The 24,013-nt window shown below is 38.9% G+C and overlaps 1 protein-coding gene across 20 annotated transcripts in view; it reads left to right on the top strand.

Annotated features, from left to right (window-relative positions):
• Positions 1-24,013, top strand: part of SRCIN1 (SRC kinase signaling inhibitor 1) — a 386,975-nt gene that overhangs the window by 309,161 nt on the left and 53,801 nt on the right. For all 20 annotated transcript variants that reach the window (XR_005555471.1, XR_005555472.1, XR_005555473.1 and 17 more), the window contains 7 exons: positions 9,673-9,865; positions 10,652-10,850; positions 12,439-12,532; positions 13,636-14,465; positions 18,178-18,270; positions 20,316-20,359; positions 21,204-21,382. Coding sequence is in view for 17 of the 20 variants with exons in the window: in XM_039333051.1 (XP_039188985.1) it covers positions 9,673-9,865; positions 10,652-10,850; positions 12,439-12,532; positions 13,636-14,465; positions 18,178-18,270; positions 20,316-20,359; positions 21,204-21,382 (1,632 nt within the window). In the remaining 3 variants the exon portion in view is untranslated. The remainder of the gene's footprint in view (positions 1-9,672; positions 9,866-10,651; positions 10,851-12,438; positions 12,533-13,635; positions 14,466-18,177; positions 18,271-20,315; positions 20,360-21,203; positions 21,383-24,013) is intronic.

The raw sequence follows: 24,013 nt of genomic DNA on the forward strand, positions 1-24,013 counted from the left end.
TTGTGGTTGTAACCAATCAAAATAGATGCAAAATATGTTAAATCCACTCTCTTTGCTACCCTCCCCTGCCTGAATGTCACCAACCATAAGTGTCCCCTACATCCAATGGTTTTTATCAAAATGGTGAAATGTATGCTGTGATGTCACAAGTTCTTCCACTCGTGTACTTATGTGTGATGTACAAAAGGGATGGAATTTGCATCTTAACAGTTGTTTTGATTGTCAAATTGCTATTATTATAAGATAATTCACAATATCATCTTTGCCAAGCTCTGAATGTTTGGCTGAACCCCTGCCAGTGATGCTTCCTCAGTGGCTGGAGCAGCTGCTTGCACTCTGACAGTCACAGTGCCATTGTGGCCAGCAACAGCTCCATTATTTTCCTCCATCTTCAAATCTTCACCGAGTCTTCATCACTCTCCCAAAAGATGGGTAGGAAATTGGGGCCCAAGTTTTAGGAGACTTGGTTTAATGTCATGGTTCCGACAGATAGAGACAAAGAAACCAGAACTCCGAGGCTTGAAAATTCCTCAAAGAACATGTTTATTAGTTACAATGTATTGGCATGATCAAAAGTGAAACCAAGTCTGAAATTTCCACTGAAATTTCCCAATTACAAAGTATAATGTCCTATCCACAAAACTGTGCCATCACTACGTCCCCCAATATATTCATTAGCGGGCTTTCTAATACAACGCCTAGTCCCTGACCGTGGAGCAGTAGATGACCTTAGTTCCCATGGGACAGAAGACTGTTATGACTAGTGAAGCACCTGGGCAAGCCCCCTTCCCTCTGTCCTGTGTGGCAACCTAGAATGAAGAGAAAGATGGCTGCAACCAGGCTCATTGTAGAGTTGACAGTCCTATAGGGGAAACAAAAAGCAAATTAGGTATTTCCTCAAGATTTGTAAGGATGTCTATTGTAAAATTTCTCTATTAAACATTCTGCTTTCACATCTGTACATTTCATCCACATAGCTTCTGACAGTGGATAGCCTTTCCACTGAACGAGGTATTGTAACTTCCCCTTGAACAACCTAGAATCAAGAATTCATTTTATCTCATAATGGGCTTCCCCCTCTACTATTGGACCTGGTGGTTTCTTCACAATAGATCTTAAAGAGAACTCAGAAACAGGTTTCAACAGACTACAATGGAATACAGGGTGAACATTCCAGAAAAGCTGTGGAAACTTTGAGATCATGGTAACAGGATTTATGATTTTAGTGATTGGAAAAGTACCTAGATTGGCCCCAATTTTTTGCTGGGTAACCTCAATCTCAAATACTTAGTTGAAAGATAAATCCTTTCCCCAAGATAAAACAGTCTTTGAGGGAAGCATTTCTTAATAGCCTGTTCCTTGTAAACTTTAGCAGTTTGGGTTAAGGCTTTTTTTACATTTGCCCAAACACTTTGAAAGGAGGTCATCCACTGATCTGATGTTTGGCTTCTTGGGGTACTCAGGCATAAGCACAAAATCCCTTCTAGTAACTATCTTAAATAGTGTAAGACCAGTGCTACTGTGCACAGTATTGTTGTAGGCTACTTCAGCGAAAGGCAGAAGATTGGCCCAATTAGTCTGCTGGTAATTAACATAGCATCTGAAGTACTGCTCCACCATTGAGTTTGCATGTTCAGCCACCCCATTAGTACTTGTATGAAAAGCTGATGAGAGTCCCTGAGTAGACCCAATAAGCTTAATGAACTCCCTCCAGAACTTTGCAGTGAATTGAACCCCTCTGTCCAAAATAATCTGCTAAGGAGCTTCATGGAGTCAATACATGTGCTTCAAAAACATCTTCGTCAGATGGGAAGCCATGAACAAGTGATAAAATGAGCTTGTTTGCAAAATAGATCAATCACAGTCTATATTACAATATTTCCCTTGCTCTCGGGCAGGTTCATTATAAAGTCCGTAGCTATTTCTTCCCAAGACTGGGAAGGGTCAGCTTCCTGCTGCAGGAGCCCAGGAGGCTTTATAGGACATTTCTTCATAGCAGCACAGGTAGCACAGCTTTTCGCATAATTCTCAATGTCTTTTTTTATGCCTGGCCACCGGAACTGCCTTCGTACCAAATGTAATGTTTTCAGAAACCCAAAGTGACCAGCCTGCTTTGCATCATGACTGCGCTGAAGGATTTTGATCCTGGGGGATCAAAGGCCATGGTAACAGGACTTATGATTTTAGTGATTGGAAAAGGACCTAGAAACTTTGGCCCCAATTTTTTGCCGAGTAATTTTAAATACTTAGTTGAAAGATAAAGGTATAGCTTAGAACCCTTTCAGGCTAGCCCTCCCCAAAAGGTTAATAAAGACTTATTGTCCTTGAACCAGGTGTCGGTCTCTTTTAGTCTTTTTGGTAAGCGGTCATCAGGATTGGTGGATTGCTTTCACAATTGAGCTCTAGTGGTTATTTGAGAGGCAGATTGTGGTAGAGGAATGATAGAATTAATGATTTTCTCTCCGTGGCTTTTGAACTGAGGCATCCTGGGTAAAGCATCAGTCAAAAATTTCTTACCCCCTGAAAGATACTTTAAGATGAAATTGAAATGGTTGAAGTATTGAGCCCATCCCACTGGACATATTTTGTGGATAATTTACGGGGGTTTTCAGAGCTTCCAAATTCTTGTGATCAGTCCACACTTTAAAAGGTGTCTCCCCCCCTTCCAAGAAGTGGTGCCATGTTAGTAATCCCATCGTACCCCAAAAGCCTCCTTCTCCCAAATGGCCCATCTCCTCTCTGTGTCGGTTAGCTTTCGGGATGTGTAAGTGCAGGGCTGCAAGTCCCCCCTATGATTTTTTTTGTAAAGGACAGCATCCACAGCCACATCACTTGCATCGGCTTGAATGATGAATTGCTTTTCAGGGTCAGGGTGTTTGAGAACAGGTTTGGCTGCAAAGAGTCTTTTTAGTTTCTCGAATGCAGCTTGGCATTCTAGGGACCATGACAAAGGCTGACAAGGTCGAGGCTTCCCCCCTTCTTTTTTTCATGTTTTCAGTAAGTTGGTTATCGGCATAGCTATCTTTGTGAAAGAGGGGATAAATTGGCGGTAAATTGTTTACCGGTGCGAGGCGATTGCCATTCCAATACAACTTTCACTTTTGTTGGATCCATTTCTATTCCCTTATTTGAAATTTGGTACCATAGATAGTCAAAGTGAGTCTAGTGAAACTCACATTTAGATAGCTTTGCATACAGTTTAGCCCTCAGTAGTTTTCTCAGCACTTCGTGGACCAATTTAATGTGTTCTTCCATAGTCTCAGTGTAAATGAGAATATCATCAAGATAAACTAAAACCCCCTTGTACAAATGATCATGGAGCACCCGGTTGATTAACTGCATCAATACAGCAGGGGTCCTTGTAGTCCGAAAGGCATCACTTTAAATTGGAAGCTTCCCAGGGAGCAATTGGAGGCACTTTTCCATTTGTCCCCCTCCTTAATCCAGACTTGGTAATAAATCCAACTTTGTAAAAACTTTCCCTTTGCTAGGTGGGCCAATATGTCCTTCATTAAGGGAAGGAGATACATGTTCTCTGTTCTGACAGCATTTAACCTTTTAAAATCCACACATAATCTCAGCGACTCATTTTTCTTTTTTTTTGAACAATACAGAAGCTGCTACACATGATTTTGCTGGTTGGATAAAACCAGAGCCAGATTCTTATCAATGTACTCTCTTAACTCCTTCATCTCTCTGGGCATCATTGAGTACATTTTTGGCTTCGGGAACTTGGCCCTGGGTAAGATTTTGATGGTGCAGTCCATAGCCCAGTGGGGGAGGGGGAGGATGTCACACTCTTTCTCACTAAACACTTCAGCTAAATCATGGTATTCATTTGGGACAAGCTGGATTCCTGGCAGCTTTTCTACAACAGTCGTTAATGTCTCAGGGTGCTCCTCCTGAATCTCATTTATGGTATGGCCTTTATATCACTGGTGGTGGTAGGTGGGAGGGGGCCTATCCCCAATCTTAAATTCTTTAAATTCCATTCTCCCACCACATATTTGAGTGCCATTTATCAAGCCAGGCCAGACCCAAAATCACAGCCTCAGTCATTTTTGGGACTACTATAAAATGGATGTTTTCCCAGTGCCATTTCCAATCACACTGGTTCTGTCAGGTGCATGGCAGATGCACCGCTGATAAAGGATTCATCAGCTTGTTCAAATCTCATGGCTAGGGGTAACAGCCTTGCTCAAATCCCCAGGTTGAGCACTGTGGGCAGATTAATTAGGCACCTGGTGCAACCTGGATCTATTAAAACAATTAAAACCATTTGGGCCCTGGTTTTGGGTACTATTATCTTGGTAGGAATGGCAAAAGGTGGGATGGGCTGACTTACCATCGGATCCTCCTTGCCTTTCTCATTGTATGGCCCCAGCATCTTCTGTGGCTTGGACTGGGTTTTCCCCTCAAGCTTGGTAGGAGGGGAGGCCTCGACAACCAGATCTTGATGTGCCTAGTTTGTCTTCTCTCTTCCTTCTCTGGGGGCTTTTTGCAGTGGCAGCTTGCATGCTTCTAGGTTGGGGGTTGGAAACCAGGTACTCCACAGCACGGTGACCCATTTGACCGCATTGTTAGCACTTGATAGGAGCTCTGGATGGTGCTTGGGGGACACTGGTGGTCGTGGTGGCTTGGGAATGTCGACCAAAAAGGCGTTTCTCTTGGACATGTGGTGGCCTGGGTTCGGCTGTGCTTGGCTATCTGGGGTGGTTCAATTCAATGTCCAGGGTCATTGCCATGCTGTACCACTCCCCCAATTGGTTGGGAATGCCCTGATAGATGCAGGCTTGGAATAAGTCACAGTCTAGCCCCTGCTTGAAGTAGTTGATCAACGATCGTTCTGGCCACTGCCCCAGCCAACCAGCAACTCTTCTGAATTCTCAAATGTATTCCTCTTTGCTTCAAACAATGGATCTCCTTCTCGGCCAGCAGGGTCTGGGATTCATCTTCAAAACAGCCTCTCAGTTGCTCCAACATCCTGCAGTTCAGGACCCTCTTCATCATGGAGGTTGGTCACCCACTTGGCCACTTCTCCCTCTAGATTAGCCATCACAGCATTCACTATCATAGCAACATCCAAGTAGGCATAAGCATAGCGATCTAGATGAGCCCATACTTGGTTTAGGAAGAAGGATAGCTTCTCAGGGTCCCCATCAAAGTTGGGCTTGATGGGAAGTGGCTCAAACTTCAGGAGGGCTACTTGACTTGCTTCTGGGCTGCTTGTTGGTCCTGGGGACATAGCTGAACCACTTACTGGACTTCCTTTGGCCGGGCTCCTGGACTGGCAATCTGAGGCCATGGCAGCGGGCTCAGCTGGGATACAGGGCTTGACATCACAGAGCTTGGCTGGGAAACAGGTGAGGTGGTACAGGCTCCAGCAGTGGGGCTGGGACTCTGGTGAGGGGGGGGAAGAGATGGGTAGCCCTTGACATTCCCCCCCCCATGGCACACACATCCTGGGTGATGGGAAATATCTCTTTTACTTCCAGCCTGCTGAACTTCTCCTTCAGCTGCTTGAGCAGGGGGCTACGGACTGCAGAATGGAACTTCCAGTCTCTGGAGTCATCCCCTCCAATTGATCCCTTTCCCTTCTGGTATGCTGTGGATGAAAACAGGAGTTCCTCTTCAGTGGCTAAGGAGTGCTCCTGTGCTGAGGGGCAATCTCAGTTTGATATAGGTCCACCAGGACTGTAGTTTCCCCCTGCGGTACCAGCTTCCCAGGTTGGATCAACATGAACTTTGGCTGAGCCTATGATGCCTCCTTGGTGGCTGCTTGCGCTCTGACAGCCAGAGTTCCATTGTAGCCAGCAACAACTCCATTCTTTTCCTCCATCTTCAAATCTTTGCTGAGTCCTCACCACTCTCCCAAAAGATGGATAGGCAATTGGGGCCCAAGTTTTAGGAGACTTGGTTTAATGTCATGGTTCCAACAGACAGAGATGAATAAAGCAGAACTCCGAGGCTTGAAAATTCCTCAAAGAACATGTTTATTAGTTACAAAGTATTGGCACGATCAAAAGTGAAACCAAGTCTGAAATTTTCACTAAAATTTCCCAGTTACAAGTATAATGTCCCACCTACAAAACTATGCTATCACTATGTTCCCCATTAAATGCATTTGGCAGGCTTTCTAATACAATGCCCAGACCCTGATCACGGGAGCAGTAGATGATCTTGGTTCCCATGGGACAGAAGATTAGTATGATTAGTGAAGCACCTGGGCAAGCCCCCTTCCCTCTGTCCTGTGTGGCAACCTAGAATGAAGAGAAAGATGGCTACAGCCAGGCTCATTGTAGAGTTGACACCCAGATTGTTGAGGGATAATATGTTGACTCTGTAAGCCACTTAGAGAGGGCTGTAAAGCACTGTGAAGTGGTATATAAGTTTAAGTGCTATTGCTATTGCTCTTGAACAAATGAAGAAGGCAGCATAGTGAAAAGGAAAGAAACTATAGAAATAAAAAAGTAATCAAGGAAAGAAATCAGAACATTGGATATAAATCTAATTTAATACTGATACAGTGCTAGAACCGATTGCCAAGGACACTGCACATGCCTGCATAAAAACTGTTTTCATCATTGGGGAGCTTGAGGAACAAATTGGATGAATGCTTGACTACTAGATTAATTGAGCTGGTCTGTCAAGTCTGGCAGAAGCTCATTCCAGTGGAAGCTATTGACCAATTAAAACATCTTTCATGATTAATCACTTGCCTTTAATAGAGCAGTCATCTAGTTGACTAAATTTATGTACATTTGCATACAAGCCAAAGCTCAATAAATTGTACTTTTTTTTAGATATTAAAGGAAGCATGTACCATAAAATTATAAAAAAGGTATTGTGCGAATAGCATATTTAATAACTTGTATTTCATTCCATATGTAGCAATATAGCAGAATGAAAATAGACTTAAAATTAAACAAGCATTGTTAATGTAGAGCTCTGCTGATTAAAATTAATCAACCACTATTAATTAAGTAAAGTGCTTGTATATCAATTAAATTGATTAAAGTTTATAACTGCATCCAAATTCTACTTCCATGTTAGATATTGGAATAAAACACTGATTCTGTGGTTTTCAGAAAAAATATTTTGGCAAGGTTTCTATTTATGGACTATAAATTTCTTCTAAATAAGGGATGTACAACTTTTTTCAGATTGAAGCTATGTTCCACCTTTGAGCAAGTACGCTATGGATCATATTCAAAATAATAAATGCAACTAGACAAATAGATAAACAGAAGGAATAAATTTGATTATATTCCATTTAAAACAATTTAAATAAATTTAGGTAGTAGGATTGTTCCCTATATATTTATATTTTGTCATATCACAATCATTATAAGATTCTGGATTCACAATAACATCAGAGAGTACAAGGTGACTGCAATCTCCCATCCATGGCAATCATGTGTTTGTCGTAGGCCATCACTGGCCTTTGTGCACATAGTATGTCTTAGATCTTGCATTCACTTTGGAGCAAATATATTGGTATCTATTTTGGGAGGGACTTTTCCACCGGTTCATTGTCATGGACAGATCACTTCCTTGTGATAATGGTTTTGACTCGTTGCCACCTTCTGAAGGAAGGAAGAACGTATTCAATGTCCACTACTGACATCTGATGGATCCACGAAGATTCTGTTACCGCTTGGGGAGTTCCCAGCCATCTGTTGGCTGGTGTTTCTGTTAGATGCTTTTTTGACCACTGGAATACAGAGGCAACTGGGGCACTGGCCTCTGCGCATCCACCAATCCTGTGCAATTCCTTGGTTTACTTAAGCAGTCTGTGAAATGATGTGGTTGAATGGCACTGATGGAAAACAAGAAGAAAACGAGACTAGATATAATTTAAGCCTAAATATGAGCTTTCGTTATAGCAATAAGGGCATAATTACTTTTCCTTTATTGCATCTATGGAATATTAGCTAATTATGCTTTTAAAATACCCAGACAGTTTTAGGAGGGATGAGCCAGAAGATCCAGTCATTGTAATATGCAGTAATCTGGTTAAGCTTTTCGTGGATAAAATAATTTGCTTCTGCTCCAAGTTAGATCTAAATGGGCAGAATCTATTGAGATGATAGGGATGACATTCTGGGTGTATTCTGTGAAGCTTTTGAGCCTGTGGATCCCAAGAAAAGGGACACAATATTCTTATATTAGTTGTTAATTGTGGATTGGATTTTTGCCCAACCTCTCTAAGCAGTGAGGCAGGGAATTTGAACTTAGATCCACACTGTAGTCAACACATTTTTAAGAGAAGGGGACCTACCAGAGGCATTGGTATTTCTTAAGAAGCCAGGCCTGGGTATAATAAAAGTGGAAGACTTCATTCTTTGTCCAATTTTCCCTTTTTGTGGGTAAGTTTGAGAAATTGGTGAGCCTGAAGTTGCAGAGGACTCTGGATTGTCTGGACCCTTGGAATCTAGTTTCAGATCTAGGCATGGGACAGAAACTACACTGGTCTTTGGATTTCCTAGTGTTTGAATAGAATAGAGCTGGAAGGGACCTTGGAGATCTTCTAGTCCAGCCTTCTGCTCAAGCAGGAGAACCTATACCATCTCAAACAAGTGACTTTCTAGCCTCTTCTTAAAAATCTCCAGTGATCGAGCGCCCACAATTTCTGGAGGCAAGCTGTTCCACTGATTAATTGTCCTCACTGTCAGGAAGTTTCTCCTTAATTCCAGGTTGCTTCTTTCTTTGATCAGTTTCCAACCATTGTTTCTTGCCCTTCCTTCTGGTCCTTTGGAGAATAGTTTGATCCCCTCTTCTTTGTGGCAGCCCCTCAAATACTGGAATACTGCTATGATGTCATCCCTGTTTCTTCTTTTCTTTAGACTAGCCAAACTCAAGTCCTGCAGCCATTCTTCATATGTTTTAGTCTCCAGGCCTAGTGGGCCCCATACAGATTGTAATCATGTTGTTCCTGTTTAGCTCTGCAGCCAAAGTTGTTTAGATATTAACATGGACTTTTTAAATTTGTTGTTTGGATTCTTCTATTAATGCACTGGCTTAATGAATTGCTTCTTAGTTTAAAGAAAAAGAAATATTTTCTTTTGTTGCCAAATCCTAAGATCCATTGTCATTAGGATTATGTTGCTTGTGGTACAAGTCTGCCCACACTTTGTCTCCCACAAATGCTCTTATGCTGTGTTTTGTTGCAAGAAACCAAAAACATTTTCACGATAAGGTTTTTTCTTTCCATTTCAGAAAACCACACTTTTCCATTTGTCTTCCAGTCTTTTTTTTTTTCTTACAAGACTCGCTCTGCCACACCTTCTGCCTTCCAAATATGAATGGCAAATTGAATGCTGTAAGAGCATCACTGGGCCTGGTTCTGTTTTGATTGAGAGCAGTTTCTATTCCCAACAGGTTGTTGTTTTGCAGGGCTCGCTGTCATACTTAATTTACAAAGAAGATGACAGATACAAACTAGAGACACAACCTTCTCCTGCCAACTCATATTTAATCCTGAGCAACTTCTTCGTCTCCTACAAAAGGAGGATTCCTTCTGTAACAGAACAGTAGCTGAACATTTGGGCTATATCAAAATGATGAGAGACAGTAACATGTTTAAGTCTATGTTCTGGAAATGTGATAGAAAATATCTGTCCTAATGTCACACCTCCCCCCCTCCCCCTCTCTCTCTATTTGTGTTTTTAGACCCGAAGCTCTCGGCATTCACAGGGTTCTCAGCCTGGCCTGGCTGATCAAGCCAAACTTTCCTTTGCTTCAGCAGAATCTCTGGAAACCATGTCTGAAGCCGAACTGCCCATTGGGTTCAACAGAATGAACCGCTTTAGGCAAAGCCTCCCATTGTCGCGTTCCACCAGCCAAACAAAACTTCGGTCACCAGGTAAATTTTTTGTGAACTACCCAAGCATTTCTCATTTTCATGGGGATCCTGATCTTGGGCAGGAGATGTCATTTTTCTTTTAAATGAAAGCAGTTTTTGTGTTACCTTTTTGGAGTTTTCTTTGTGGAGCGCTCAAAGGAGATGTTTCTGTATAAGCATTTTTTCCCCACTTACAGTGCATATATAAGCATCTTAAATGAATCTGTAGCATGTTCATTTTATTTATTTAAATTATTTGTATGGCCACTCCTCTCACAACATAATAATCTGATTTTTGGAGAAAGGGCCTGAGATATTTTTAGGGGAAAAAGGATAGGGTTAAGGTTAAAATATTGACGTCCCTAGTTTAAAACATATTAGCTTATAAATCTAGGAAAGACCCTGGTATAAAACTTTACTCTAGCCTTCTCTGGATGTTCTGACCTTTAACATAAGACATTCTGTAAGAGATAATGAAAACTATGTTCCATCTTAATCAGAGGATTCCAGATTTGAGAAGGTTGTCTTAGAGAATGACTGCCAAGCAGAACAAGCCATGCTATTCCCAGGACACTAGTATTTTGAGTGAAATTCAAAAAGCTTAGCTATATTAATTTACTTGTTCACAATTATTTTTATTAGTTTATTAGCTTCCAAAATTCACAAAACATTATTTTTTTAAAATAGATTTGTTTGCGGTAAACAAATTTATAAAATTTATAGTTATGAGTCACTCAACAATTCCATCTTTTGATCTGTTTCCTTCCCTGTTCTATTATCTTTTCCTATTATTCTCCATTTCCTCAGGCATCCTTTTCTTGCAGTTTGGGGATGAGACAAGGAGAGTTCATATCACCCACGAAATCAGTAGTATGGATACTCTGCATGCCCTCATTGTCCACATGTTTCCTCAGAAGTTGACAATGGGGATGCTTAAGTCACCAAACACTGCCATTCTGATCAAAGACGAATCCCGCAATGTTTTCTACGAATTGGAGGATGTCAGGTATGACTTGCTGTGTAGGTAATAACTCCTGGCAGAAAATAACAGGGGAAATGGAATGTTCATTTATGTATAAGAATGACTCTGTGGAAGGGTCTTCTATCCAATCCCCTGCTAAAGGAAAAGCTTTCAGCTTTTCTAGAATATTTCCAGCAATGGAAAATACATTTGCTCTAAGATTCTGCTGCCAAACATTAGAAGTTTCTCCTAATGTTTCTCTTTCCTCCAGAAGAATTGTAGGAGGCTGGGTAGAGAGATGAAAACAGAAATGTTTTGTATATCAAGAAAACATCAAAATATATTTTATGAAAATATTAATCAAAATACAGTCTGTAGCAACATACCTGGTTCATTGTATTTACCTCTAATGTTAAGAACACCAACTCCAGCATACTTACCTGACAGGGGAGATGCCTCAATCATGAACTATAGTAATATGCTATCAGGAAATCATTCTCTGTTGAATCTGTCTAAACTGTGGGCTATTGCCACATTTTCATGGCTCAGGGTTTCATACTTATGAGACTGCCTTCTCAGGTGAGATCAGAAAGAGAAGGCAAGCCTTCTTGGTAATGAGTGATTTGGAGCAGCATATTCTTGGATATTAGGCAATCCTACTTCTTTTGAAAGGCCATTCAGGAAAGTATGTGGGCTGTGGAGGTTTAACCCACCCTTATGAGATGATGAGTCTTGATTTTGGAGTTTTATAAGTTTACTTTTTGCCTTCGTTGTGGTGTTTTGATTTACAGTCTATAAGAATGTAGCAGATTGAAGCCATTATTATGGATAAATAAATCTTGCAACAACTGATTCTGTTAAGAGTATTTCTTACAGGAAGAAATATTTTTCCTTGTCATCCAAAATCTATTGCCAATCAGTTTAATTGTTTAATGTCAAGTTCTAGTGTTATGATTCTAGAGTTAGGAAATGGAGAAAAATTGTCTCTAGCCACTCTTTTTGCATTATGCATCATTGTTAAATATTTCTATCAAATTGGTCATCCTTGTTTTTATTACTCTTTGAGGAACTTAGTATATTTTCTTGCAAAATATTTTTATTGAAGACTAGCACTTTTTTTATAGGCCTCATTAGTGCTTTCTGTAGCTTCTTTTCTCTTTTTATCTTTCCTCAACACACGCATTCATGAAGAAAAGAGATTTAGTTAAACATTGATAGCACCAGGACCCATTTTACCAGAAATATCCCCATTTGTAGATCTTCATGGTTTCTTTTATGTGAGCTTTGACAATTCAGCCCAAACTTACAAGTAAGAAAGGAAGCCTACAGATATATAGGACCCAAACAATGTTGTGTCTAGGTACACATTTGATCCCCACAGAAGTATTTGCATGGACATACTTCTGTATATCAAAGCAACAGATTATTGCAAAAAGATTATAAATTCTAAATCCTGATTTGATCTGCTTGAAGGCTTTTTGGAAGAACAGGAAACAATGGCACGGGAAAATGCCTTTATGTATCTGTCATCTTTGCTGCTATGAGTGTGCTCAAGCATATTTTAGGACCTGAAATAATAACCAAAGCTAACACGCATTTATTTCATGTGATTCTTTGGACTTTGTTCTTCCAGGGATATTCAGGACAGAAGTATTATCAAAATCTACCGGAAAGAGCCCCTTTATGCCTCATTCCCTGGATCCCACATCACCAATGGTGACCTTCGGGTAAGAGCAAAGGATTGCATAGAGGCCATTCAGTTCTTTATTGTCAGTGCCACAAGAGATAAAATGGGCAATGTATTAAGGAACATTTCGTTAATACCTGTGCTATGGTGCACACAGTCATATGTTGACTTTTAGCAAGCATTGCAGTTCTGCAGATGTGCAGTCATAATCTTCCTCTTTCATGTTCAATGTATTCTACCAAAAGACGGCAATTTCCTCTTTGTAATTTGAGAGCTATAGATGTGCACTGGGGTGATTATTTCCTCAGAAAGTAACAGAAAAATCCTGACAATTCTAATCTAAGGACCTTCCCCACCCCTTCTTTTCTTCTTTCCTTTTCAGCAAAACTAAAATACTTGAATCAAATCACTTTAATAGAGAGGATCACTGGAAAATCTGTATTTCCCTTGAGCTTTAGATATTCAGAATTTTTTTTTAAGTAATTCCACTGTGGGAACAATTTATATATCCTATAAATTTTTTCTAATTTAAGAAAAGAAAAAACTATGGAGAATCCCCTATTAGTGGATGGCGTCCTTGAGGTTTCAAGAATTTAAGATGGGACTTGCATTTCTGTAAATCTGAGTGCAAAATTATGTTATCCCACATTATCCCACAAGTGATTAGCTTTAGAAAAGTAAGTACAAGCTTTCTATTGTAGTGAACAACCTAGTTTAGTAAGGAAAACAGTTGCTTTGGAAGAAATAGAAAAATGAAAAACTTTGGCAAATTGCCAATGAATATTTCACTAGCATAAGCAGACTTTGGCAGGAAACTATAAATATGCCCATCAAGGCATTCATCAGAGTAAAATATGTTTCCAAAAGAGGAGATGAAATGGAATGAATCAACAGTTTAAAAAAACTGTAAGAAAGAAATTTTGTGCAAGAGAGAGAAAGAGAGAGAGAGAGACAAAGACAGACAGACAGACCATATTGTGATGACCATACCAATAAGATTTTTTTTTCTCTATGCTCATGCAGCTCAGTATATATTATGCACTTATACAGTTGTTTCATGTGATTAAATAATCTCACATATTTTACCTATATGCAGAAAAGATTTATTACATTCTGAATTTCTCTGGCTTCTTATCGTTCTAGAGAGAAGTGGTCTACACTTCCAGAGAATCCTCTCCCACCCGGCGCCTAAACAGTATATCTCCTGCTTCCCACCTTACTTCTGGCTCCCCTCCTCCAGTGCTACAGTCATCCTCACCATCCCGTTCCCGTATGTCTTATAGTGGTGGGCGCCCACCCTCCTATGCTGGCAGCCCTGTACATCATGGAGAGCGCCTCTCCAACCTCCCTCCAGCTCAGGGAGTCTCACCAAGTCCAAGTGCTATCTTGGAACGCCGGGATGTCAAGCCAGATGAAGACCTGGTGGGAAAAAATATGGTGCTGGTGAAGAATGAAGGCCTGTATGCTGATCCATACAGTATGGTACATGAGGGACGTTTGAGCATTACATCTACTCAGTCACTGGCTGGGATGGGAGATCCATTTGCTTACCCTGGAGGGCTTTATAAGCGGGGCTCAGTGCGTTCTCTTAGTACCTATTCAGCTGCTGCCCTACAATCAGAACTGGAAGATAGTTTATACAAGCCCAATTCACAGATCTACAGTGATACTTATGGCCCAGGGATGGGCTTCCGTTTGCCACCGTCATCTCCCCAGAAAATAGCTGATGGCCGGCTGGTGGATGTTCAGCAGAGCCAAAGTCCTCACAGCCCTTATTCAGGGCCTCCAAGTCGATCCTCACCAGTACGGCAGACTTTCCGCAAAGACTCTTGTTCCTCAGTGTTCATGGAAAGCCCTGTCAATAAACCACGGAATCTCAGTTCTTCAGGTGCTCCGGAACTATTCCCTGGACCTGGGGAACGACCTCATTCTGGATTCAGCTCACCAGTGCCTGCCAAGGATGCTGAAACAAGGTAAAAAGATGGAAGTGTCTCATTTCTTGCTATCTATAGATGTACCATTATTAATAACACAATGATCAGCACCCTGAATATTTTATACATTGGAAAGTTGGACCCTAGTATGCAGGCTTTCTTATTCTGAACTTGAATTTGAGTACAAAAATGACATTCAGGTCTCAGTAAATGAGATTTCTATCCTATAATGCTGTTGCCACAAAAGAACCCAAGTGATTTTGGTTATTTTGTGCCATAAATAAATAAATGCACATGGGTTAGTAAATGGTTTGTTTGTACTCGTATGGTGACTCCTGTGGTCATTTTGGCTGGAGCAGCAGGAGTGATCAGACACACTACGCATTTGAGCACATGATGCTTGATTAGTGTTTGCAAATTAATGATCAGGCACTATGAAGGGTAATTGCCTACATGGGTCTAGCTCTCTCATGCAAGACCACTAGACCCTGATTGACAAGGCAGCTTGCACAATAGAGCACTGCTGGTTGAAGTGGTGAGAACATTTGCCCATAGCCCATTGTCATCTGTTTTTTGACAAAGCAAAAGAGACAGCAAGAGAACACAAGTAAGCAAAATAACAAGGAAGCACAAGAGAGACAGATATGTGAGTGAAAAAGAGATTATATAAGTAAGAAAGAATGAATTGGGCAAATATGCAAGAGAAATAAATCATCAGCCGTCTGCTTTCAAATAAAGCCAGAGAGATAGGTCCAACTATCTATCATAATTAACCTCTTTCCTCAGTCTTACTCCTTATTAAGGAGAGCAACTGGAAGTTGTTGTTTTTTTCAGCAGCAGCAGGAAATCCACCAATCACTTTCAATAATCAATTCTATATTAACCTCTCAGAAATGAACCTCCCATTGCTGTCTCATTAGCAAAGCAGAGCAGCGATCAGGTGAAAGACCATGCAAGTAATGTTGGCATACATTTGTGCCTTCTTACAGACTGGAGAAAGACATGTTAAACAGGTTTCTGCTGACCATTCCTGCTGATGACCATCCAAAAATCTCTTGATCTAGAGCCTGGGCAAAGCACTTCTTTTTGAGCCCCTCTTCTCTTCAGCTTTTCTCAGATAAGAGAACTATTTGGAATAAAAAAATGGGGAAAATCAGCAAAATTACAAATGTATGCTACCTTGACCCTCTGTAAAAATAAAATAGAATGTTTTATTTTTTCCAGATCTGTTTTATTTCTTTTTCCTTTTTAATTTGCCATGTGGTTGCATCAGCAGTAGATTAATCCAGTATAACAAAGTAAAATACTGTTGCAGCATTCTGTCTTCTGTGTACCTTTATTTACATTCCCATCCTTGCAAGTTCTGCCCTTACATTACTTGACAACTGAGTGGGTAATCTGAACAGATACTCCTAGTAATTACCTCTTACAGCTTAATCCTATGTATTCTTCAGCATTATGTTCTACTCTATAATGAGGCTGACTGCTGTATAATTGCCAACAGGATTGCTGAACAAATGTCAGATCTGTTGTAGGCATTATATATTGAGTTCTTCCTTTTGCTTCTTTTGTTTCATTATATGCAAAAAGACGGTTATTTTGCTCATTTTAAAAAAATAAATTAAAAATGGCAGGAAAATAGTTATTATAGCTATCTCTTGTGGGAAGCTGAAATCAAACTTCAATTAAAAGATGCTACTCATGGAACAATTATCACCTATTTCCCAGCAGTAAGCAATAAAATGAGTGAAAATCTTCAAGCAGGAAACTTTCAACAAAGAAGAGAAGGGGTTTTGCTGAATGGGTCTTATTGTTCAATTAGATATTATAGAAAGCCCAAAGATATTGCTTGATAATATACTGTCTGGCTCCCCAATTAATGTATCAAGACAACAATGTGTCTGCTTATAATTTGTCAAGCTTCCTGCCCTATTCTTTTAAGAAATCTTTAATTTTATAATAATGGAAAGCTTTGCATCCTGCAGAGCAAAGTATCATTCCCAAGCATACCTTGAGATTCCATGTGAATTTTTATTTTAGAAAATAAAGTGGGGATGGCTGCAATCCAATATGTTTTTTAATCTCCTGCAATGCTAAAAAAAGGTGTTTATGATTGGGAGTCATCAAAAATTTCAATGTGCCCATTGCTCCCAAAAGTTTGATGACCCCCAAAATAGCGTGATAACATGTTTTTTTTTTTATTTCATTTTGTTGTCTCAGTAGTACTGAAGGGCTGAGAAAGAAAATTGGAATAATTGATCTTTGATGCTACAATAGCAGTTAATCTATTCTCTCCCAATTTTTAACTTGTGTCTATCTCTTTACCCATAATTTTCAGGACTCTGAAAGCAAATTAGACAACATGAGATTGTGTGCCTTATCTCATGTTTAATCTTCCTATGCATATATATCCAGGAATGAGGATAGTTTCTCAGCTGACTTGAGTTATCAGGGGGAAATGTAAGAACAGAGATCATTAGGATAAGAGAAAAACAGAAAAAAGAAATGATTAGAAACATCAAGAGGTAAACAGGAGAGGTCAAAGGAATCAAAGTCATAGTCCTATCAGAAGTTAATGAAGTGGAAAACATGCTTGAGAGGTTGCTCCTCAATTCAGAACCTTGAAGAAAAATTGCCCGAAGAGGCCCTTTGGGATGGACACTTGATGGAGAGAGTGAGAGAAGCCAAAACCACTCTTAGTTTCATGCTATGTCATTTCATTTCTGCCTTTCCCTTTTCAAAGTAAAATCAAAGAGCACGACCCCAAAAGGAAAAGGCGTGTTACCTCACTTTGGCCAACTAAAGGTACAGAATGCCTGAATTTTACTGGCATAACAGTTGCTTACACTAATTGACCTGCATCTTCCTAGGTGTCTACTTGTGACTGAGAAAGTAGACATACTTATTAAGTTGTTAATGCAATTGTAAGTAGAGTGAAATAAAGGCTACAGAATCACTGACAAAAACACATTTTGCATGTGACACTTTTTTACCTGATATAATGTGCTGTTTGGATGGGATGGAGAAAACAGAATGAAGCACAGTGGATTGGAGCACCACATACCACTCTGTATTCCTATGCAAAATCTGATGTGCTAAAGTACCAGCTCCTCTCTTCTTCAGGCCAAAATTTCCAGCCTTGTATATTTCTGAGGATATGCTGTCTATACTAATCTGGAATTACAGGATTTGCATCTAAAGGGCATCAAGCATCGAGGAAATACCTTATGCGGTTGTCTTCCTTTCAGGTTGTCAGCTTCCCAGAAATATCTATAAGATCTTTATGAATTTGTGCTGCTTCCACAAAGCTGATAGGCTCTTAATTTCCTGTCCTTAGGAAGCCTATTTTGGTCAATTGTTTCTTAGTTTTCACCCATCGTATGAGGCTGTTACCATCTGCAGAGCTTCAGAAAGTTACATGGATTTCCATCAGGTGCTTTTTAAAGTGTAATTTTCTAGCTGTTTTGTGTGGGATATGATATTGTTTCTTTGCTAATATTTTTTCTTGCTTTGATGATTTTATACTTTTACCTTCTTTATATTATTGCAAACAAGTCCAGATTATTAAATTGAGAGACATGCAGGATGCTATTTCAAAATTGAATACAAATAAATATACTGTATTCTTATGCTTACTCATATTGCCATAATACTAGGAATCAATGAAAAAAGCATATAATTATCCTAGTGCCTTGTCTGGAACTTTTTATATGTACAGTCTCTCTTCTTTTTCCGCTCTCTTTTTATTAAGGGAACGCATGGAAGCGATGGAAAAACAGATTGCCAGTCTCACAGGATTGGTACAGAGTGCATTAATGAGAAGCTCAGATGGAGAGACTCCTAGGTAAGAGATTGGATGGGTAAAACTGCATGACTTGCTGCTGTTCCCCTTGGCATTGATAGAGATGGTGAACTTTTCACTCAATTACGTCCTTATCCTGATAAATGTAAAGCAGAAAGTTATTACCAGATTAGAGATATTTTCAACAATCCAAACAAACTGGCTAGGTGGCTTTAATAGAGGATTAAAAAGAGAATGAATGCCACTATGATACAAAGGTTAGAGTATGGGATTTTGACCAAATCTCTGCTCAGTAATGAATTGTAATAGATAAAGTGGCAAGACGCAACTAAACTTATTTTAATTGAAAAAAAAACATGGCTCTTTTGCAGTTGATCACCCTAATTGCAGGTGATCTTAAGGCAATAACTCACCAAATTTGCCCAACTCAACCAATCAGTCCATAGAGTTTCTATTCCAATAACTATAAGACAAAGCACCTGGTAAAGCAGTATTTTGCAATGATTATTTACGTATTTCCAAACTCACCCTTCCCACATTATATAACCTTCTACTTCAAGGAGAACCACTACTGAGGCTACCACTTTCTTTATTGCATCAATTCCTTGTGAAGTACCATTGCACAGTAATCAGTTACCTTAGCTTAAATTGTACTTAATTGGGCTAAGAGAGTGGTAGTTATTGCTATGGTTTCTAGCACTCTCCTTCTTTTAAAGAAATAGGACACTGCCAATCCATGCTGTGCTGCTGGCTCCAAAAATTAAAATGAGAATGGGTCATATAGCAAGTACTGTATAGAGCAGTGATGGCGAAACTTTTAGACACCCAGTGCCCAAACTGCAACCCAAAACAAACTTATTAAATCACTGGGTGCCAGGTGGGCATGGCCGCAGTGGTCATGGCAGACTGGATGGGTGGGGCCAAGGTGGCGGAGGCCAGTCCCTCACCATCTCCGAGGCATGGCATGTGTGCCCACAGAAAGGGCTCTGAGTGCTGCCTCTGACATGCGTGCCATAGGTTCGCCACCACTGGTATAGACGATGGCCTTGAAAGAAAGAGAAGGGAAGGGAAGGACATTCAGACTTGCAAGATTCTGTTACTACAGTTCCAATTAAAGCTTTAGGTTTCTTAGTCTGATCTACCTTATGGGGTGACAGATGAGATACAAAATCATTGCTTTAGCATAAATTCCTAGTACTTCTTCTAGTTTGGCAATGTACATATGCCTTCCTGCTCTTTTTGGAGAAACAGATCAATCTCACAAGATATTAAGAAAAATCAAACTTTTTTAAAAAAAGAAATAAAACGTAAATCTTACTTTTTAACATTATTAAAATGCAAATATTCAGGATAAATAAGACAAAGTTTATGGGATAACATTAAAAAGAGACAGATCATAGTTATAGCTCATCTACCATAAATTTTCTGTCAGGATATGTGGTAGAAAATTCTAAATTAATATATAGTTTCCAGAAAAACTATAAAGAAAATTTTAGATCTTTGTGCATACCCTGTAATAAGAAAAAAAAGCTGCAAAAAACAAAAATCAGTGAAACTCAAATAACGCTATGTAGAAAAATAAAGATAAAAATGAACATAGTTTTATGCTGCTAGACTTATTTACATATTCTGCTTGTTTTCATGGACTTTTCCACTTATTGTAATTCCAACCTTTAATCAAAAGCTCAGGAGCATAATGTTAATTATTTCTTCTTCTTACCTCCACTATCCAGCTTTCAACTTTTCTTGGGAAAAAGCTTTGTACATTGCCCAGAGTCACATTGATTGAGTTAGGCAGCTTTATAAATCTAGTTAATAAATAAATAATAGAATTTTCTTCTATCTGTGACCCAGAGCATGTATGTCTCACACTTAAAGATGAAAATTCTACATCTGAAATGAATACATGTGTTTTCTATGTCTTGCATTAGTGCTGGCAGCCTAGAATATTATGAATGCAAGTAAGCTTCACTTATAATCATATACACAAATCACATGATATTACAGTAAAACAATTTTTACTCCCATCCAAACATCTTAAATCTAGAAATGGTTTTGGAATATCTATGTCTTATTTGTCATTACAGTGAGAAAACAGAAGGGACCAATGGAGGAACACCTCCATCAGCATGTAAGTGAACATCTGAAGTCCCATCCTCATATCTGACTTATCTCAAGAAAAAGAAGTCATCTTAGGTTCATCAATGGAGCAGTAAAACAAGAAGTATAAATTCCAATTGTAGTTGCTGTTTTATCTGGAACAAGAAGAAATATACTAAAAGTATTTTTATCTTGATAGGTGGACTTTAGAGTTAAGAAGTTTTCATGAAAATCTCCCATCCTTCCATTTTAGTCTTTTTGCTTTTCTCCTGTAAGTTATAGAAATCTGTATGCTCTTCTCATGTTCACTGCCAATTTTTCCACTTTTGAGGCTGTCTGGAACAAAATGGAAGCAAGAATTTGATTTCACTCTTGATTCAACTCCTTGATGATGCTCCACACTGAACAGATTTGATGCATGATATTAAAAATGCAGTTTAAAGTGAGGAAAGTTGTTCTTACCTTAAAAATAAATTGGCTTTGTTACAAAGATAAACTGAGGTAAGATAGTTTCACATAAGTATCAGGCCCTTCTGCATGATGGTTTGAAAGGAAAAGAATTATATAAAGAAGGGGAAGCCAATAGTGAATTTAATGCAGCTCTCTGCATTCTTGGAGTTGCTGAAAAAATAACATTATCTAGACCAATTTGTGGTAAAAATAGAAGCCACTTGTTACTAGTGTACTTTATTTATGTAGAAGATATTACTCAAGATGTTGTCTTTGATAACTATCCTATAATGCTTTGCAATGAAAATTACGGGATTTGTATTTTGTACAGCAAGCTTGATAAAGGATCTTAAAGACATAATCCTTTTCCTTTTTTTCAATCTCCATGGATTATTATGCGTTTCTGGTATTTTTTTCTGTTTCAGCCCAAAGCAAAAGCAATGTAGGGACTCCAGTTCCTGGACCTCCACCCCCATCTACTACTGGTACACCAGCTGGGCAGCCCACTGCTATCACTCGTCTGCACATGCAGCTGCATCTCCATGACTTGCAGCAGAATGCCAGTGAACTCCGCAACCAGCTGCAGCAACTCAAGAAGATGCAGGTAACCTGAGTTGGAAGGAAGATTATGTTTGGGCTCTTTTTCCAATGGAGGGAGAAATTTTAGAATATTATGTTGGCTGAAGCTTTTCTCCATTAGAAATGATATATTTTGGAAGCAAATGATGCTTCCTGCTCAGAGAGTGGCTGAATCTGATGCCCAGTTGTAAGAGTATGCTCTGTATAACACTAGAAAACAAATAAATTAGGTGAAGCAAAAGTATTGCAAATTTGTTCAAATTACTCAATATATACAGCTCTGTGAATTTAACTTCACTTGATGCAGAATTTGGAGAGGCACTTGGAAATAAAATTATATTATCTGATGTAATCATATCCTTCAGAGAATACAAAATTGAAAGACATAAACCAGAACTTATTTCTTCTTTAAAGAAAAAAAATAGTTTCTGGCTAAATTCCATAAGGAGAGAATTGATTTTAAGCTTGGCAAAAACTAATTGTGTCTCACTTTTCTTTTATAGAGAAAAGCAACAGTATTGATTCAGCAATCATAGACACTGAGTTTCAATACTGTCCATTCCTCTCTTCCTGCACACACATATTTTGACTCCATTTAATAAATTAACCTTTCCCTGTAATTTTCCATTGCTAGAGGAAGAAAGGAAGGTGTACTAAGAACAAGAAGGAATGCAAATTAAATGTAGGTATAGAGAAACTCTATAGTTAAGCATTATCACATACACAGTGCTCACAGAAAGTCTTAGTGTAATCTTTGGCATCAACTAAGATTGCAAAAGGTTTTCTGTCTAAAACTTTGAAATGGTGTTGCCAATCAATACTGACAGTAATGGGCCACATGGATCCATTATCTGAATCCAGCTTGTTATTTTTCCATTTCTATTTGGGATTCATTTAACTTAGTTGATAAGATGGGGTTTAATCCTAAAATCTTTCCTTGTCCTTCAAACACCATGAAAAATAAGCCTCTGCTTTCCCCATCTTGCCACAAGAGTTTGCCTTGCTCTCTTTTTGCTCTCAATTTTGTTTCTCTTTTCTGTTGACATTTATTCTCATTAGTCCTGCTCACCAAAACAAACTGCCTTGGTGCCAGGTGAGATTAATTTGGAGTCTGTGGCACCCAATAAAAGGGCAGATGGTAGCTGTGCATCCAGAGCCAGCAATCTGATCTTCCCTCCCAAACTGTGGGAGGTGCCTGTGTTTTTTTTCTCTGACTTGCTTAACTCCGGAGATAATTAACAGTGACAGCTTGTTGGAAACTGGGAAGCAGCAAACAGTGCTGAGAGGTGGAAAAGCAAATGGCTTACACTCCCTTATTTCTCCCAGATGCTTTGAAATTCTGCAACAGATTTTATGTCCAGATTTGCGTGGATATCTTCTGTGGTGTTAATCACCTGTAGTAACATCATTCCAATGGAAGGTTTTAGACTGTGGCAAATTCATTCAACAAAGGGTATTCCAAAGATAAATGAACTGGCATCCAATCCCATCAGATCCAGCTAGAATGGCCAATGACAAGGGTTCCTAACAACATTGGGCAGGGCATGTAAAATTCTATATGTAATCTGTGTAGTAGATTGACTAGCCGGTATGTTCTTTCATTACTTTGCAAATATAAGTAAAAGAAATCAAGCCTCCAAACTCTAAGGAAGAGAGAAACAAACAAACAAAAAATCCTTGACTGCCAATTAAGAAGTATTATTAATGTTAGAAGATTGCACTAGATTAATATATTATATTTTTTAAAATATTTGTTTTTAATCGTTCTTAATTTGGAATCCAAATTAGTCTCATAAAAATTGAAACAATTCTAATTATGTATGCAGTGTTCCAATACAATTTCAATATGACTATAAAAGAAGATGAAGTGTTAAACAATAGAGGCTGCCAGGTTTTATTTATTTCAGTTGTAGTATTTTACATATAACAGTAATAAGATTGGATTTCTCTCCAACGGCAACACACAAGTTCTAAATTACAAAATGAAAATTCTAAGCCTTTGAAATTTCATACATTCCTTGACTTTGGACAGAAAATAAAAATACATGTATGCAATGTTCCAATACAATTGTATACCTCTAAATGTAAAACAAATATTTAATTATTAAATTTATACATCACCATCTCATCAGTAAAGCGACTCTGTAAATATTATTTTATGTTATGAATTTTAGATGTACAGTTAGGTCCAATTCCTCATTTACTGGCTCTTTTACCACTAGTTTTACATTGTTTAGGAGAAAACACAGTAACTGGAGGTCTTTTTAAATGCAGGTACTTATAAACACGCCTTAATTATGTAAGTAATTCAATGTCACTTTTGTGTAAACTCTATTGCAAAGAAGTAATTGTATATATGTATGTCATGCAAATGAATTATTTTATCCATATTCAGCATCTGTTTAGGAGTGAAAATTTAACGCTGGATACTGTCTACATAGTGTTCCTGAAGGATATTAGAAGTGCAGCTTTCTTTAATGTTAACAATTCCATCCTACATCAATGATTAATTGGTCCTGACTATCTATGGAGGAAATACAGGCAAATGCTTCATCTGCTTTCTACTTTTCCAATTTTTCTTTAATGTCTTAGCTATGACCATGGAAAGCTATCATTCAGCCTGACCTAGGGAGCCTTATCCTAAATCAGTGGTGGC

This window comes from Crotalus tigris, unplaced genomic scaffold (assembly GCF_016545835.1).
Source record: "Crotalus tigris isolate CLP2741 ecotype Arizona unplaced genomic scaffold, ASM1654583v1 scf7180000024472.5447098, whole genome shotgun sequence".
Lineage (NCBI taxonomy): Eukaryota > Metazoa > Chordata > Lepidosauria > Squamata > Viperidae > Crotalus > Crotalus tigris.